Here is a 19,053-nt window from a genome sequence, read left to right on the forward strand (position 1 = left end):
CCTATTCGTTGACGTGTGTTTTTCGCAGCACAGGTGCAGCAGTGATCGACAGCCCCCCTCAGCCCACGTCCTCCTCCTCCTCCTCAGCCAACGACGTCTCGTCCATGTCCACAGAGCCCACTGACCCGAGCAGTGACCCCACCATGACTTCTGAAACTGACAGCAGCTTGGACAGCCACGCCTCTCTGGGCGCACTGGCCTGCTGCAGATAACGCACACATGCAGTACACATACACACACAGACACACACATACACTTACACACAAAAAAAACCTTTCCCCCATCAGTGTTGTGTGATGGGAGAGGGGTTAGGCCAATGGAACTTCTCATGTTAGTTTGTAGAGCTGCGCTTTTAATGTACAGTTTTGTTTTTATTTCCCCTTCCTCCCCTACACTGCTGTAAATGATTGTGGTTTGAAATTGTATCATTACTACTGTATTTTTGCTGCAAAGAATCAAGAGTATGTTTTGATGTGAATCTGTGATGTGCGTTACGAAAGAGAGGGATTCGAGTGTACTTTACACATTGCTGTTTTTTTTTTTTTAAGCTGTCGCCGAATGGTGGAACACCGAGCTGTCGGCGCCGCGATATCATGTTTTGAGTATATTTTTGAATCGTTCATTTGGCATTTTATTGCATTTATTTTTTGGGACATTTGAATGACTCTACACCCAATTTCTCTCTTTAACAGTAGACTACAGCACACGTCATCTCGGATCCAGTTGCAAATGGATGCTTTAATTTTGATATTGTTCCTCATCTTTCTTGTAGAAAGCGTCCGTTGGTTTTATCCAAGTTAACCTAACGATTAGTATGACGTCACCTCTGATTGTGTGCATCTTGGCGAGCAGTCAAGCGGTCTCTAACCCTGATGCTGAGTCTCTTTTTTACTATAGCATACTGTTAACTGACTGTATTTTAATGTGTTTATTTACTTAGATGTAATTCGTAGGTGATGGTCTGTTGGATGAGGAAGAACAGGGTGAATGTAAGAGAACAGAAATGTGGCACTAAGTCTAAACGAGTCACTTTACCCTTCTGGCAGGTTCTTTCAGACGTTACTCACAGCTGTCTGATGTTTAAGATATTTAATTTAAGTGCCCTTAACTTGGTTCAATGATTTTCAGTCCTCTCCGTGGCGGACGCCCCTCTTCTCCTGCGGCGCGTCTTTCTGAGTTCTACCTCACACACATGCACACACACTCTTCAAACACACAGTATGTACATCACAGCACACATCATTCGAAAGAAATGTGAAGAAAAGATCCAGTTTTTTTTTTTTTTTTTCCTGTATTTGTGTTATTTATTTATTTATTTATTTCAAGCTAGGAGGCGTCTATTGTATGTAATGTACATTTCATTCAGAAGTTCTATTTAAATGCATTTCATTTCATCTTTTTTGTTTGTTTTTTTCTGTGCAATATAATTCATAGATTAGTATAGTCAGTGGTTGATCTGTACATTTTTACTGTATGTTTGTTTTCTGAGAGTCGGGAAACAGACATTTGCTACCTGCCATGATAACCTTTGGATGTAATTGATGGCTCAAATTCCCAACCTGTCCCTTTGCCCCTTTTCATGGTTGGGCACTCCAGGCAGTAACCCCCTAGCATCAGCTCTCAGAATGCACTTTGGGGATTGTGACGCATGTCCTGACCCCTTTGTGGGCCACATCTCAACTGACTGTTGTTTTCCTCTTCATCTCCTCCCAAAAATAAAAAAAGATAGAATAGACTACGCATGAGTTTTCTCTGAGCAATTCTGGTTTTTAGTGCAGGTACCTTGTAGAGGAAAGAAGGGAAAGCCATTCAGCACTACTGGGATGACGCTGACAGCAAAAGTTAACCAGCTGTGGGTGTGTTTGGGCAAGGCCAGTCGCGTGAATTTTAGCCTTTGGATCTGAAATTGCCTCACTAACAGACTAATTATATACATCAGAAACTGGAAACTGTCTACCTTCAACTCCAGCAAATAAAAGAGTTGAATTTTAATGTCTTGTGTTGTTTCTTTCACTGCTTCCTTTAAGAGTTCCTCCGATAAATGAACCTGGTGTTTATGGAAAGACTTAACCTCACAGATTAGAATTCTTTTGCTCTCCTGCAGAAGAATTTAGTCAATAAATAACCAGCTACATGACCTATGGTGTATCATCATAATAAGGGATTTTATGGAATGGTTAAATCAGAGCTGCTTGGTCCAGAGGAGTTCTCGTTTGGCACCGGCACTGGTCAGTGTAGGCACAAGACGGCGGTACTAAAGAGGACACGATGGCAAGTAGTACTGCAGTAGAGGTATTTGGTCTTCAAAGCTTTGGGGCTGGCTGATCTTCCCAGTAATCGAGCTCCTCGTCCTCTGATGGACCAGATGAAGGCAGGTTGGTTTGGTCTAGTTGGTCCGTGTTGCCCCTGTGGTCAGATCCCCAAGGGTTTTGAAGAACTCCTCCATTTCTTGTTGCAGGAGAATGTTTCGGTTTTCTGCGTCTTGATGCGCCCGCTCCGAGTTCCTGAGTCGGATCTCTAGCATGTTAAACTTCTTCTTCTCCTGGTCCAGCTCCTCCTCCAGGCGGTTTACCTGGGACTGGTACTTAGAACAGGACTCTTCCAGCCTCAAAGAAAAGAAAAATATTAATTATTAGTAACACCTCATGCTGATTTTAATTGGTAATTTGACAGGAAATGGCTCATTCTTACTTGCGAATGCAGGTCTCGTAGCTCGTTCTCTGTTTCTTCAGCTCCTGCTTGAGCTCGGTCAGCATGTTGGAGAGGCCTTCGTTCGTTCCAGCCAGATCGTCCTCAGTGCCGCTTGCACTGTGATCGAGAGAATTTGGACTTGCCCCCCTTTCCGTGGGTCTCTCTTGACCCTGCCCTAATTTTGCGGCCTTGTCGCTTCTCTCTGGCTCGGTCAACGAGATCTCAAAGGATGTCCAGATGGAGGCTGTGTCGGCGGGCAGGCTTAGACTGGAGGGGGCAACATTATCATAGGCAGACAGTCTGTGGGATTGGTGGAGGGCTCTGTGGGCCAAGGACGTTTGAGGGGAGTCTTCATCCGAATCTCTCTGCGAGTCCTTAAGTGAGAGAGCGGTCTCTTTAAGCGAGAGGGTCGAGTCCTTCAGAGACAGAGTCGAGTCTTTAAGTCTTTCACCAGAAGAGGTGGTGCGCCTGTGAGCTCGGAGGGACGACAGGCCATTCATCAGCCAGTTGCTGCCCCCAGCTGCTGACACGTCCCCTGCTGACCCCCCAATTTTCCCCCTCGGTCCCCCAGATGCTGCACTGCCCTTGAAGGAGCTCCTCCAAGAGGGCAGGGCTTTGGACTGTTTACTGGGGCTAACAGCGACTTCACTCCCACCTTTTCCCTCACTTTTACTCTCTGCTTTTCCGTCCACTTTCTCCTCCGTCTTAATTTTGCTCTCAATCTGACCCTCTTCAGCCGGCTCTGACGTTGTAATGGTGCTCGGTGCAGTCGGCTTACTGCCAGTGGAGGGGGTGGAAGGTTGGGGTTTCTCTTTAGGGGTTTTGGAGCCTGTGCCCGAGGAGGGAGCGGCGTCAGTCTCGTCTTGTGAGATCCATTCGACTTTGCTCCGACTGATGGGACTCACCGGTTGTTGCTGCGGGGGGATCTTGGTCTCAGTTCCCGGCTCTTCCCGTTGGTAAAGTCCGGCGTGTTCACTGATCAGCACAGTCATCAGGTGCTGCACTTGTGAACTTCCTGTTTAGACACATAACAAGCAACACCTGATTCAAACCCTTCATGACATTGTACGTATTGAATGGAAAGAAATACGAGGATTATCACCAACCCTCCATCATGGTGACTGGGTCCTCCACTCTGGGCCGAAGGATATTGGGTCCGAACACAGTGGCCAGATTCTGGACACTCATCTTATTCTCAGTGGAGTGAGACTGAACCTCATCCAGAAACCTGAGCAGACCAAAAAACAGAACTCGTTTCCACATTATGTAATATCAACATTGATGACAGCTTTGCTTCAAACTGGGACAAACCCCTCGCTCTTTTTCATTCAGTAAAATTCAGACTAGTAAAGAAAAAAAAGGAGGACTGAGTCATGATTCTGGCTGGCGTGTGGGCTCAGCTGACAACCTTTATATAGATGGAGAAAGCAGAGAGGAAGTGCAATTATGCACACTCCGAGTCAATCAAAGTGATGTCACTTCCTCCGATGACGAAGACGTGGGTGTAATGAATGCGATTTCTCTTGTGTGACGGGGTGTCAAATCCTTAATCATCGCACAGTGAATGGGATAAAGCAGTAACAACAAAGTCCATCAGAGACACATCAATGACCTTAAAGGGACAGTTCACCTTCACGATATTGCCCAGAAAGATGTCTGCTTTGCCTCAAATATAATGGAAATAGATTGTACTTAGCTTGTGGTGCCAAAAGCGGCTTGACAGCAATTTCTCTTTCCCGAAATCATGACCAGATTACTCACAATAAACCACAGGCCTTGTTGTGCGCAGTGTCATGTAGGAACTATTTTCTCTCTCCCAAGCTACACCCACTAACCACATCATGTCGCCGAGAGGGAGCGTGCATCTACTTGCGATAGCACAGGATGTAAAGATTAGTAGTGACCCCCTTGGCTGAGCTTTAACCTTAACCAGTTTAGTTACCTGAGTTAGCTAGCCTCTCGTCGGTGTGGAAAAGTGCTCACAACGAGGTCTGTAGATTATCTCGAGTTACTGGGTCATGTTTACTGGAAGAGACATAGCTCTTGAGTGCCGTCTAGTTTCATTATAATCTAGAGAAGGCAGACTTCTCTATGGCCATCTATCTCCAAAACTTGGCAGCTCATACCAAAATGATCTAGATGGATAAACAGCTCTAGAGGTAAGAGGACATAAATCTGTTTTTGATTTTGAAGTGGTCTGTCCCTTTAACAACTATTAAAAGTTGTGTTTACTCACTTGCAGATGTATTTAAGGAGGTTGTAGTTGACCTGAGGAAGGGATTTCACCTGTTTGCCTAGCTCTAAGATACCCTTGAGCGAAAAAGAGACATGTTTATTGCCAGGGCAAGAGTCTGTTAATGTAAGACTTAGATTTTAAGCAGACACGTAATTACCATTGCTTTATCCTTGGTAAGAAGCTGAGCACAAGAGAGAAACTGTGTGTATTTGGAGAATGGGATTATAGGCTCCGGCAGCTCCCGTATGTACAGCTTTAGCAGCGATGCCACTGTGTGGACATCTGTGGTACTGTAAGACAGTGGACATAAAGAATACTGTCCAGCATATATCATAGCTTTGCATGCTGCTGTAGACAAAATGCCCCCTCCCAGAACGTCACCTGTCGAACACTGGCTTCTCGCCGCGGTCAAACGCATCCTGCAGCTCTCGCACATGATTGGTCTGTCCGGGGGCCCTGAAAAGGCCCTCCTCCCCCAGCCCGTGTTCGCGTATGAAACACACACACTGTTCGACCAGCACGGGGACCAGTCGCTGAGGGCCACACTGGGCCTCGCACAACATCGTCTCCTCTAGGTGCTGCCCGAAGACACCTGCAGCCACACAGAAAAGCTTTAATATTTCATTCTACCTCATCACGGTAAACAGCACCGTATGTAGACATTTGTGTACTTAAGCATATCACCTCCTCCTAGTGGAGCCCATATGACTCTACGTATGGCTCTGACCCATTCCTCCATGTCACTCTGAGAATTGGCCATCAACAGGAATGACTCGTGACTCATACCTGTTCGATCCTTTTCTCCCGTCCCCCCTGAAAACACAAGCGCATTTCATTACTTTCTGGATCAATAAGACAAAATGACTAACACATTGCACAAAACAGAACAGAGCTTTTGAAGTGACTTTGTTGATCACACAAACTATCATCTTTAAAGGAGTGGGCTCCACAAATATCAGTGTTTTCAGTAACCTTATTAGCTCCGGCACCCCTGTGAAGTACAAAGACAGCCACGCAGCTCTGCCCATCCTTCCTCTGGCTGCAAGCAGCTGGATGCCCCACACTTTGACATTTTACTTTGACATTTTAGTTTATTTCCGTTTAGCTTTGATGTGAAATACTCTCCCTTTATGACTTTGTAATCGCTTGGGAAGAGTTGGAGGCACTCCTTAGTCACAGATGGAGATAAAAGCATCAAAACTGCTGTTCATGAAAAGAAAACCTTCTAAAACCAATCCAGAAGACAGAGTGTTTTGTGAGTGGATTTGGTATGGGTTTGCCTATGACTTCCTCTGTAGGCTATATATCAGTACCTGCATTCATTACTTTGTCCCGCACTGTGGTGCATAGTGTGTTGTGTGAGAGAGAAATGACCCAGAAAGAGTAGGGCTCCCTGGGGACACCAGCAACTGCACCATGCCTCTCAGTCAGTCCTTTACTGTCCGGACCCTTTACCTCTGCATCTCTATACCAAAAAACTTTCTTTAAAAAGTGACACCGGACAACATCTATAAGACCACTCTGATTTATTTGGATGTTTTACTCCATTACTTATAAATTGCACAGAGTTTGCATTACTGACAGCCATTATCCAAATCACAGTATAGTGTACTGGATCTTAGCAACAATGTCACTTTTGTTTTTGAAAGTGGTGGGGACACAAGGGCTATGAAAAAAAAAAATGTTCAAACAGTTTTCAACATATGTGGCTGTGCTAGGCAATGTGATGGACCATCAAATGAGGTGATAAGAGTAGATAATTGAAAAGGAATTGCATTGCTCCACTATATGTTACAATAAATTGCCTTGTCACAATGGTGCATACTTTAGCGCAGTTCACAAGAGTCGAGCAGTCATGACTCATTCTGAGATTAAGGTGTAAATGTCGAAACTGGAGCAGGGATTCTTTTTGACACCGCACGATTAATTCACAGATAACCCTGCACTGAGGGTTGTCACAGGATCGTTTATGCAGAAAGTACAGTAGTTAGCTACACAATTTCAACAAAGTGCACTAGACTGATTTACATCCACCCAAAGAGGAAAAAGGGGGGAGACATTAGAAATTACTCTAGGATGCAGCTGTAAGACACTAGATTTATTTTGCAGGCCCACTATTGTAAAATACAGCAAATCAACAATGATCTTAATATGTTTTGCAAATATCATGGCTATTCTTACTACATATGCTATTCCAGTCAAGTCCATCTTATGTATCACATTCTGATTTTACAGTATGAGCTCATCACATCTACTATCTAATGAACAGTTTTGCTGCACATGTTGTAGGGTGTCGCTGACCAATGGTTTATACCGTAGTGTAAAACATGGTCCTAATTTTACATTAGAATCAGCAGCAGCCAGCTGATGGAGAGTAGAGTGTTCCCGTTTGTTAGCTAACATTTCGTGGTACAAGCTATTTTCATTTTTTAACAAATAATGCTTTTAAAAAGCGACGGTGACATCATCAAAATGTGGTAGGGACATGTATCCAACATCCCCAGTGTAAATGACACCTTCTTGGATTTTTTCATTGTGTTTGTCTGAACTTATAGGGAACCACTGGTCTCCATTCATTTGTCTGGATAAAGGCGTGCAGAGAACCAAATCCTGAAGGTAATTTATCATAATGAGCTTCTTGTTTTCTGATTAATGTTCATGGCATTGTGAAATCAATTGGGAATGGGAAAATAAGACATAGGCTGGGTTGAGGAAAACATTGATGTTATTGGACATCATTGCATGTGTTAACCAACAAATCTGAGCAGCTCAGTATTAAATCAACAACCGTAGATCCATGCAATATTGCGCTGTTGCATTACATTCAAATTTGCTACCTGAAGAATCAATACAGTATTGACTCATACAGCCTCCTGTCGATGTCTGTCCATTGTCAATGAGTTAAAAGACATATTCATGCTGGAGTGGTCCTTTAAGAGGAGTGCACAAACATAGAAAGGCCAAATACATAATTAAAAACACTAACTGCAAGAGGCTAACACAGTAGGATGCGACCACACCTGCTAATGATGCAGTGTGTTCCATTTACCACCGTGCTGGCCTGCAGTAGCTGTGAAATCTGCTGACATTCATGTAATTCTAAACGCGGGTAATGTAAAGAAATCTGTGTACTTTTGCACGTGTTTGTGATGTCCAACAGATCACCTGAAGCTGAAACGGTTCAAAAGAGCAGAGACATGCCAGTGTTTTATCCCAGTTGTTTCTTTGCACGGATTTAGGCCTTTTTTTCCTTGCAAACTCTGATGCAGGACCGTGTTTCTCTAGGGGTCGCCTCTGCAAAATTTAAATTACACACCAAGATTTTGAAGCTAGAGAGAGAGAGAGAGGGAGAGAGAGAGAGAGGAGAGAGAGAGGGAGAGAGAGAGAGAGAGAGGGAGAGAGGGAGAGAGAGAGAGAGAGAGGGAGAGAGGAGAGAGAGAGGAGAGAGGGAGGGAGATGTACAGTGCTTTTCAATACTTCAATCCGCGTTCAACATTACTTACATACAGGAGAGTTACAGTATTTATCCAACACATCCTCCTCTTCTATTGTCAAAGCAGAGAAAAATGTACTTACTACCATCATTAACAGAAACCTCATCCTCGGGATAAACCGTGAGGCTGTTTGCCAGCCTGCTGCAGTAATGGCCCATGTTGAACCTGTACTGCCGGCAGGAAGTAGCAGCGGCTGCCCTTAAGAAGAACTAATTCTTGCAGGTGAATCTATGATGATACGAGCCGTGATACCATTCGACAAGAGCCAGCCAGTAACATTGCAAACTATCTCATATCTTCCAACTTCCAACTTGATGTCTGTCCAAGTTTAAGTTCCAAGCAGGCCCTCTGATGTATGTGCTGTAAGTACTGTCCACTGTTCTGACCGTAATCATGCCAGCCCCACGCTGTCAACAGCAGAAATGAATAAAGTCCTTGTTTAACCCTCAGACACACACTCACATCTCTTCTGCCACTCTGCATATTCCACGCATGTGTTACCGCCTCTGACTCATATGGAGCTGTGAGTTAAGTCTGTTTTTGTGTCCATGCATTACTTTGATTCTGGGTCAACGAGGTTTACACAGAGGACCTGACCTGCTGAATGCACAGTATGATCACAATGTATGTAAACACAAACAGATCAAACCTGGCCTTGTCATTGTGGTGTATGTACTGATGTTGCATAGTTTGAGGTTTTAATCCCCTCCTACTTTAAAAATCCTACTTGAAATAAAGTGAATATATTAAGTTAAAATATTACTTTGGAAAAAGTGAAAGTCACCAATATGCATAGTAATAGAGTGTCTTAAAGTATCTGATGTTAAATAAACGTATGTATCAAAAGTAAAAGTAAATACACATATTTGGCTCTGATGCAGCATGTAATCTGCAAAGTAACTAAAGTAATCAAATAACTGTAGCGGAGTAAAAAGCAGAAGGAGATGGAGGGTAAAACTACCTCAAAACTTTCCTTGAGTAAATGTGCTCAGTTGCATTCCATCAGTGGAAACGGCGAACAACTTCCTTCCCAGTAAAAACCACATATCTCAAGATGTGGTGACGTTGAAAGTAACTGAAGTAAATGCGCTTACTCATCAAAAGTACAAGTAAAAGTCAATGATACATATATTTACATGGATGTAAACTGTACTCTTCTTTGACTCCAAGAAGGCATGTAATCTGCATAGTAACTAGTGACTAAAGTTATCAAATAAATTTAGTAGAGTAAAAAGTACAATGTTTGCCACCAAAATGTAGTGGAGGGAAAGTACAAAGTAGCAGAAAAATGGAAATACTCAGTTAAAGTACAATTACCTAAAATGTATACATAAGTGCAATACTTGAGTAAATGTATTTAGTTACAGACCACCACTGCCAATAACTCAGTGTAATACTCTTGTCCTGAATCCAGCTTTGATCTTGATGTCTTTTCTTGAAAACATGTTTTAAGTTTTGGCATTTCTGTAAATGATATTAGAAGTTGAACTTCATCATACATGAGGTTTTAGCAAAAACAAGAGATTTAAAATAAGAATAAAAAGTTAGCCGCCCATCAGTTCCCTGCTGTCACTCCTCATTAAACAGATGGATCGGTATCGCAGTTTCACAGGGCTCACTCACTTCCTTTCACATCAGCGCTGTCGCCATGCCAACTCACCTGGAACGATTTCAAAAGGGTGGCGACCAGGCTCGTCTTGATTGGCGGGCAGCTCATTGACCTGACTGCCCTGAAGAGGAATACAACCCTGCCGGAGAAAGCGGAGGAAGGTGTGAGACAGACAGGTGGAAAGACAGGCTGACAGACAGACAAGCGTGAGGAAAACACCTGTATCATCGGTTCTCAAGCGTCAAACAAGAAATCCATTAGTGGTTCTGGACATGGACGCGTAGCGCATGTTAAACACTATAGAGTTCGGAGTACACTCGTCTCCGGGCAGCCGTCCAACAGAGGGAGGTAATGATGATGGAGGGAGGGATGACTCAGGGAAACATCTCTTCATCTAGTTATCCCTCCGGCGCTTCCTGATGTACTCGCATTTTTGATCCTTCCAGCATAGAGAAGGTCAAAGGTCACCTACTAAGTGCTTACAGCAGGAGCGCGGGGGCAGCTAGTAACCAGATTATTGGTGTGTGTGTCAGGGCAATAACAACACACGCTGAGGCTGCGATGGAGAGTGTGCGGCCGTCTTAATGTTTTAATGATTTTTGTGTGAAAAATTTCTCCGGCTAGAGTTTGACAGAAGTCACCACGCATACATACTGCACACCCTGTGCACATCAGGATCATATATGTACATGTGACAGGTGGATATTATGTACGTGATCTGTCACTTCTTTCCCCCTATATGTTACTTGTTTTTATCTAATTTCATATTTAACTGGTATCTACATTTCCTGGCAGCCATGCAAACTTTGTTTATCTATTATCTTGCATGGCTTAATCTCATATTCCGCTCTGCTTGCGACCCCTGAGCGGCTGTAACAAGTGAATTCCTCTGGTGTGCAATCGATAAAGTTCTATCTTAGCACATACTGTGTGTGTATTTGTGCCGGCGTCACCTGTGCCTTGGTTTCATCCTGGTCCTTGTAGAAATACAGAGCTTCGGTCCTCAGCACAAACCAACGCAGCTGCCAGTTTTTCATGATGCTACGCTGTCTCTTCAGCCAGCCTGCCTTTAGAGCCTTCTCCTGATCCAGAGGAGAGCAGGGCCTGGAGACCCGAGTTAACTCGCCGAGCACCATGCTCTTGGACCGCGCTGCATAGACACACAAACACACACACACGTAGAGATAAAGGGGGAGATTTCGGGATTAACAGTATCAGCATGAGAGGGAGGCAGAGAGAACAAGAGATGCAGAGCTACTTAAAGACAGAGGATACATGTTATTTTGTTTTTTTTCTTGCTTTGTTGTTTTGCTTTTATTCTATATATTCACCCAGAGACAATCCTGAATCATTATTCTCAGAAGTCTCTCTTGGGTGTAGATAAACCCGCAGGCTTGACTGTGCATCCAGATTTCCTCTTAAGTCAATCTTCCGAGGCACGGCCTCCATTTTGCAGGAAAGACGTCCTGCTTTAAGATGAAATCCATCCATCTATTCCATTCCATTTCATTATGTGTTTCAGGCATTAATGAGCGCATAATTATTTTGAATGTCACTGCTGTACGGAGAGGAGTGTTGCTTTGGATCAGGTTGCGCTTTAACTGCTATAGGCTGACAACAGGCAATGGATTATGTATTAGCATAGGTATTCACAAGGTATAGAGCAGAAACAGGGACAGTAGAGTGATCCCTGGGGAGCCAGGGGGAGAATGAAATAGGAAGGGAGATAAACAGAAGGCAGAGAGAGAGGAGAGAGAAATCAATGGTTCTTTTTTTCCCTGTTAATTGCATCTTGCTTTCTGCTGAGGACAGCAGGGAAGGTATCTGCAAGGGCCTAGACTGAAATCTCTCTCCTGCTTATCAGCTCCCTGTCTGGACTCCTCATTTTATTTCTCCCCTTTCTGGATGTCCTTCATTTGCAGAGTCATGATTGCTGGGAAGGGATGAGGCCAGAGACGAGGCCAAGCGAAGCAGCCATTAACAAAACTGTATGCTGACAGCAGAAGCAGGATCTATAAATATGGCAGACCCAGCTATGTCTTGTACATTTCTAAAAAAGAGTCAGGAAATTTCAGAGGGGAACTGCTTCATTTCATCTACTGTCAGCAAAGTGCTACAGTATTACTGTACACGATTCAAATCACCAGAGATAGTGTTACTCAGACTGCATCGCCTCATATTCACTCACGCTTAAAAGTGCAGTATGTTAAGAAATGAAAATGATCAAGAGAAGGTGAATGACAATCTGACGTTATGGCATCTGTTCATTGTGTGGCAGAGATATCGACGGAAGCTAGCATGCGAGAACTAACTGAGTTAATCAGCTAATAGCAGCTACTACAGAGGCAGTTAGCGGTTATTCTAGTGATATGCTGCCCCCTGTTTGTTGAATATGAATTTGACAGGTGTACAATTCTCACATATTGCACCTTTAAGTACCTTTATGTTATTAATTGTTAGTGCTAATGCGGTCAAGTCGCCCATGTGAGTGTCAAACTATACATTTTATTATAACATATGCACTAAAGTCTAAGCAGAATATTACTGTTCTAATTGGTGGAGGCGGAGCTAACTTGAACTGTTTTAGCTTTTAGCGTTTAGTAAATGGTACATCTTTTACAGTGCATACTTTTAAAAACAAAAAAAACTGAGCAAATGTTTTTTGAACGTATGATCTTAATCTGTAAAGAAACTTGTAACCATAGATGTAGAATACATGTAGCCGAATTAAGAGTACAGCATGTCCCTTTGAATTGTAGAAGTATGAAGTAAACCATACTCAATCATGCTGAAGTGAAGTTCAAGTACAGTACCTCAGATCTGTACTTATCTGCAATAGCTGAAGACATGTACTCACATTACATTCCACCACTGAAGTAATAAAAGTCAAAGTACTCATTACGTTTGGAAATGGCCCCGGTCAGTCATGATATCATAATCACATTCATTATTAATGATGCATTACAGGAGCGTTTTGCTTGCTTGTTGTGTTTGTCTGGCTGCAGTGGCACGAATTTAAACTATTTACTGATGTTAAATCGATTACAGTGTGTCACATTTTATCTCATAAATCTTGTATATACAGTCTTAATCTATAAAGTTACTGCAGCTGTCAAATTAAATGGAGTAAAATATACAGTTTTGTTTTACTGTCAAATTTAGTGACAGAAAAGCAGCATAGGCTGGTAATACTCCACTACAGTACCTCAGTATCTAAGTAAGTGTCTGAGAACAGTACTTGAATATGTTACATTTCATGACTAGCAACTGCTATATACAAGTCCTCCCACTCCCTGTATACCAGTGATTAAATTATTTAACCAATATATTAGACCTCAGCGTATGTCAGTCTTGAACACATCTCAATGGTCTTTTTACTCAAACATATATGAGCCCATAATAATATTTTCATTAATTATTGATATGGTACAGTAGCAAAACTTATTCAGCTTGGATTGGGTCTCATTGATGAACATTTGAGGAAATTATAGACATGAAGTTATCATTATGGGTGGGAATCTTTCACAATATGTTGCCAACGATATCGAAGGTAGTATTAATATACTGCTCCAGCACACCCGATTCAAACAAATGGGTCGTTATCAGGCTTCTGCAGAGCTCTGTGACGAGCTGATCTTCTGATTCAGGTGTGCTTTAGCAGGGAAACAGATGAAAGAATAAAAAAGCCAGAGAAACCTGAGATTAAACAAATATCATAGGTGCGTAGAGAAGTTAGAGTACGTAGAGTACTTGTTTATTGCCTCACACACACATCGACTGCATCTCGTCCATGCGTGCCATCCAATGTAAAATGAATTGGCGAATGGCCAAACTGCCAGAAGGCAAATCAGTTCTGGAGTGAAATTGTTAAAGGAGGCGTACAACTATAAATGGTAAATGGACTTGCATTTCTATAGTGCTTTTCCAGTCTACTGACCGCACAGAGCGCTTTACAACACTTGTCACATTCACCCATTGATACACACACACGAACACACACACACACACACACACACACACACACACACACACACACACACACATTGATTCACTCATTCGGACGACCTGCTCTACCTCCTGAGCTACATGTCTCACTAAAATCTGTATAAATTCAATTAAGTTTACAGAAGTTTACACCACAAGGAGTCCTGAAGTACTGACTGTGGTAAGTCGGATTGGCAGGTGAATCTGTTTGGAGCGCCTTTGTGTATTAATAAAAATATTGATATTTGGCGCCAGTGGCAATACGATATATCGCTTCCTCTTGCTATACGATGTATTGCCTTTTCAATATCTTGTCCCACCCCTCTTCATGGTAACATTGAACCTACTGTGCAGGATCAGATGTTGTTGCCTGCAGCCTTTCATTATTCATTCCAATGTCCTCATACTGACAATTATTCACCACACAGATAATGGACAGAAGCCTCAAACACCAATAACATCTTCCTCTAAGAACTCCTCGCTACTTAACCGCTTTACATTCTGCTCTCACATCTCAGCTTGTGAGTGCACATCCAGCTCCGCGATGCTGTGTGAGTTCGCCCTGGATGATGCTGCATTAAAGGGTCAGAGGAGAGCAGAGCTGGGAATCTAATCAAAGGAGAATACCATTACAGCAAATGAGAGATGGCAAGCGCACAAGACGTGGCGAGCAAACTGAAGTGGCTGCTGCACTCTCTCCGACTGCGTTGGTGAAGGAGAAAGGAGAGGCACTTCTCCTTCCCATCATCTTTTTATGGGCTTACTTTTTTTTTTACGGCTGGTTGAGGATAAGACAATGACTGCCAGGGGAGAAATGAAGCAACAGCCCCTTCCTAAACACACTCAGAAATACGCCTTCTTGAAACCATTATTGTTGCTCTCTTATGTCTATTATCATGCAATAATGTGAAATAAATTCAAGGAGACCTGACTTTCATCTCCTGTGAGGGTGGGGATGCCTCTGTGGACACTCTCTGAAAACCAGCGCTAGTTCATTTCCTTGAGATAACTTGGCAACTGTCACAACTCCCCGAGCGACCTGAAGCGTGCGTATGTGTGTGTGTGTGTGTGTGTGTGTGTGTGTGTGTGTGTGTGGGCTGTCTTCAGCAACCACCTGCTATGAAGAGCACAGCGAGTGTCTATACTCTGCGTAGTGACAATCTCATTGCACAGGACCTTGTGATTTACAGCTTCCTTGTTCATCTCCCCCAAAGTCATGTGAGAGGCATGTATATGTGGCATCCCAGCTACAGCGGTCACAAGTGGATTTTAGCCGGCGTTAGAGGAACTATGTTTGACAGTCAGCTGTTCTGATTTCGCAGGAGGACAGAGCCCCGCATTCCTTTCAGCACCTCGGATCCGTCTGTCACCTGCTCCGAACCATGCCGAGCGAAAACTAACCCAATAAACCCTGAATAAAGAGAGCTGTGGTGCGAACATGTCGGGATGCAGACCATTGTTGGAGGGAGCACTACCCTTCAAGCAGCCATGTTTTACTACGACCCACAGTATCTCCATCAGGATCAAATCTTCTAGGAATGAGGACGGTATAATTATGAGACTGTGGGGGGGGATTACATCACCCTGTAGTAGAGCCCGGTAACTCTCATTGAGTGTTAGACACTGAGGATAAACGCCTCAACAGTTCACATCATGCAAGAAAACTCGGGTCAATTGCTGATGAGGGATGCAGAATGACACCGGTGTGCAGATTCGGTGCCAACATGGCGCGGTTACACCTTTTTTTGATTTTCATTTCTCAATGAAAGCGCTGACAGCAATATTGATGTCACATTACCACAAAGACAGCAGGACAGATGGAGCTCCGCAGAGGCGGCGAGAGACAGAGAGAAGAAAGAGATGGACTGCAGAGAAAGAAAAAGAGAGAATGGAGAGAAGAAAAAGAAGAAGAAGAGGGATGGAGAAAGGGGAGGAGGGACTGTGCTTACCCCGGCGTGCCTGTTTTATCTTGGGGCTCAGCATGGTTACCGTTGCTGTGCTGCTCCCTCTCACAGAGACATGACTGCATCCCTCTGTTCACACACTATCCCTCTAACACACACACACACACACACACACACACACTCACGCTCGGCTCCTCACGCTGCTGCCTCGCCCCGTTACTCCTCATCCTCTCCGAGCATCTCTCTCCCTCTCTCTCTCTCCAGTTCACTGTCTTGCACTTGGACACGTCTGGTTTTACACACACACACTCACACACACACACACACGAGGCACTCAAGCACACACTCTCCTCTTCCCCTTCCTCCCCTCCTTCCTTTTCGTCTCACTCCCCCTGTCTGTCCCACTGGCCCGGCGTGCTGTTGTTCTCACATACCTCGAGCCCTGCCCACTCTCCCTCTCTCTCTGCTCTCTGTCTCTCTGCCTTCCGCTGCTGCACACTCTCAGTATCAATTTCTCACCGTCTATAAATACGTCTGGCGGTGTGTCCTCTGTCTTGCCACCCAGTTCTTTACATTGGCGCCCCCATCGCCGCACGGTCTCCGTAATCCCTCCAGCTGTTTGCTCATGGAGATTTGATTATGGTCTCCTCTGTACCTGAAGCGCAACCTCAGATCAATACGTTTGATTTAACTGACACCGTTCTCGCCACCAGGACGTTTGATGCAGACTGAGAGTTCAAGACATCGTACTGTCTGTATCTATAAAGGAATATTTTGGGGGCGGATATTCGTTTGCAAAAACTGCCAAAAACTCCACTTTACAGCGCTCATGTTTAGTGTCCCGACTCATTCGGGGTAAGATTTATGGCCAGGGGAGAAAACGCCACACTCCACAGTCACTCAGCAGTCTGCACGGTGAAAGCCACAGCACTCAAGGGTGTGATGTTCTCGTTCCTATTCTGTCTGGTGGGGTTGGAGTGGATGTGATAAAGCAGATAAATGCTGCGGTTGGAGCGGCTGGATGAGACTGAAGTGCAGCACAGAGACACTGCTGGAAGACAGAGCGAACTGAGCTTTCTCCTACTGCAAGGTTAAAAATACTCAGCCCACTCCTAACAGTCAGCCATTGACAAACGACTAAGACTGTACACGTCCTAAACAAAGGCTTTATAATAGAGTTGGGGGTTACTAAACTACATGTAATTGAACCAGTAGTTTTACTGCATCTTTCAGTAGCTTATGGTAGTTGATCGATATTGTTTATTACTTTTTTACACCATTTTATGCAGCTCTGGGCTAATTAACGACCTTAACTGCAGATCATTTTAGGCCATAAAAGAAAAGTAATGATTTTTGATTTTAATTATAATATTTCTGTACTGAAATTGAACCGCCATTTCCCTGTCCCAGCCTCAGTTCTTTATCTTGACCGCTCCGAAGGCATGTATATTTTATGTATGTAGTCATCAGTTTGTAATCAGTGCCGGTTATTGCTATTTATTAACAAATGTTCAGAGAAAGCCCAGTCATTGAAGGAAAATGTTTGCATTTGACTTTTTTTTTTACATTTTAATTTGGGCCACAGATGCCAAGACAGCGTTTCAACATTTATAAGCCTGAAACCAGTGAACATTTTTTACCAGACGTTGGGACATTTTGCAGCCTGGTTTGGGGTAACAAAACAGGAGCATTTTGAAGGGACGTCTACACCTTTTCAGCTGTGTTTATTGAAGAAAAAAAGGTATCTTGAGCCAAAACTTCTTCCCCTAACCCCAACCAAGTGTTTTTTGTGCCTAAACCTAACCAGAGCATAAGCACAACTGACACTTCATGAGGTAAAAATAAATACATATACTCTGAAGAAATGTAAAGTTGCACGACAAAGGACAATAATTTCAACAGTTTTATAATTTCCACAGTTTGCAGAAGCATGCATTGCTGACATTTATTCTGGTAGGTGGGTTGTCAGAGAAGTTTTATCGCCAGCTATTTTAGAAGTTTCCTGTCTAACTTATTAATTCTGCTCTGTGAATTACCCCCAACTGGATTGTGGTTTCTGGGAGGCAACTGTCTGGCATGCTGCATGTTTTTATTATATTTAATTATAATGTTGTATCACGTGTACAATCTAATCTTCTTTAATCTCCTCAAAGTAGTTTGAACTAATTTCTCTAATTAGCTTTAGTTAATCAACTTAGATTTTTCTCCTGGGATAGCTCTGCTACCGCTGAAGTACTTTTAAAGTAGCTTCCTCCACACTGGGTTGCAGTACATAGCAACTTTGTATGCTTTCATAAGAACATCTCCTACCTTGACAGACAGAGAAGAGCTGAGATACTAAAAAAAACATCACAAACATCATCAAAATAAGCTGAAAATCAGAGCTTTACCTGCCGAGTCCAAGGTTTTGTCACTGGTCAGAGGGGTCCTGGATGGTTTCATGGCGGTGAACTCGTCTACACAGTGTATCCTTCTCCACTGAGGCCATCTCTAGTGCCACAACACACACCCACACACACCCACACCGACACCCACCCACACACACACACACACACACACACACAGACACACACAGAGTTAAAACAATGGCAATACTGAAATCTCAGTCCTCTGCTTAATTGATGACCACTAAGAAACAAATCAAATGACATTCACATACCCAAAGAGAAGGGACCACTATAGCGGCCATGATTAGCACACCAATGACGAGTGCCTAAAGAATGCTGATGTGAACAGACTGATAGGAGGAAGGAAATAAAAACAGTCATGGGAGTATTACTTGCCGTGTCATCTCTGAGGGGCAGACCAGACGACTCTCTGCGCCGCACAAGAAAAGCATCACATAATCCCAAGCAGATGCTGTGATACTGTAGGTACTGCTTTACGGAGAAATAAAACACAGCTGTGCGATGCTCGCCTGCCGTCCTCCTCTTCTTTTCCAGTCTGTCTGTCTCTCACTTAAGGAAGTGAGCTGCCTTGATGGAGAAGTGAAATCTGCTGACTTCTGTGTAAAATAAATATGAGCGTCTCCTGCAGACGTTCTTACTGTATTTTTCTGAAGCAGATCTGAAAATCAAAGCTCCAGCTGCTAGTGATTTGCAAACGGAGAGAGGCGGTCATAGGCTTTGCTTCTAA

General features: G+C 43.6%; 2 protein-coding genes across 9 annotated transcripts in view; one reads left to right on the top strand and one right to left on the bottom strand.

Moving 5' to 3' along the window:
* Positions 1-1,992, top strand: part of mapk8a (mitogen-activated protein kinase 8a) — a 14,831-nt gene extending 12,839 nt beyond the window's left edge. For 5 of the 6 annotated variants that reach the window (XM_030442778.1, XM_030442773.1, XM_030442775.1 and 2 more), the window contains exon 12: positions 34-1,992. In XM_030442778.1, coding sequence (XP_030298638.1) covers positions 34-212 — 179 coding nt within the window. In that variant the 3' untranslated portion in view covers positions 213-1,992. Of the gene's footprint in view, positions 1-28 lie in introns of all 6 variants that reach the window. The other variant, XM_030442779.1, reaches the window with a different exon arrangement.
* On the bottom strand, positions 1,470-18,858 carry arhgap22a (Rho GTPase activating protein 22a). Of its 3 annotated transcripts, none has more exons than XM_030442772.1 (11): positions 18,702-18,858; positions 18,309-18,408; positions 10,984-11,180; positions 10,082-10,169; positions 5,612-5,740; positions 5,309-5,519; positions 5,085-5,217; positions 4,928-5,001; positions 3,798-3,919; positions 2,692-3,706; positions 1,470-2,606 (listed from the first exon to the last, which is right to left on the bottom strand). In XM_030442772.1, the coding sequence occupies exons 2-11, from the start codon at positions 18,358-18,360 to the stop codon at positions 2,387-2,389; spliced, it is 2,241 nt and encodes a 746-aa protein (XP_030298632.1). In that variant the 5' UTR covers positions 18,361-18,408; positions 18,702-18,858; the 3' UTR covers positions 1,470-2,386. The 3 variants fall into 3 exon arrangements, with proteins under 3 accessions (XP_030298632.1, XP_030298630.1, XP_030298631.1); XM_030442770.1 differs by lacking the exon at positions 18,702-18,858 and adding an exon at positions 18,578-18,622; XM_030442771.1 differs by lacking the exons at positions 18,309-18,408; positions 18,702-18,858 and adding an exon at positions 15,964-16,620.
* Positions 18,859-19,053: the final 195 nt, after the last annotated feature.

The sequence above is a fragment of the Sparus aurata genome, chromosome 15 (assembly GCF_900880675.1).
Source record: "Sparus aurata chromosome 15, fSpaAur1.1, whole genome shotgun sequence".
Taxonomy (NCBI): Eukaryota; Metazoa; Chordata; class Actinopteri; order Spariformes; family Sparidae; genus Sparus; species Sparus aurata.

Excerpts from the sequence above, each read along its gene's own strand:
- arhgap22a (XM_030442770.1), bottom strand. The coding sequence starts at position 18,607 with ATGGCCGCTATAGTGGTCCCTTCTCTTTGG. Across the intron at positions 5,741-10,081 it reads CCCTTTTGAAATCGTTCCAG|GGGGGACGGGAGAAAAGGAT; the intron begins GTGAGTTGGCAT and ends TTGTGTTTTCAG. Across the intron at positions 2,607-2,691 it reads TACGAGACCTGCATTCGCAA|GCTGGAAGAGTCCTGTTCTA; the intron begins GTAAGAATGAGC and ends CTTTTCTTTGAG.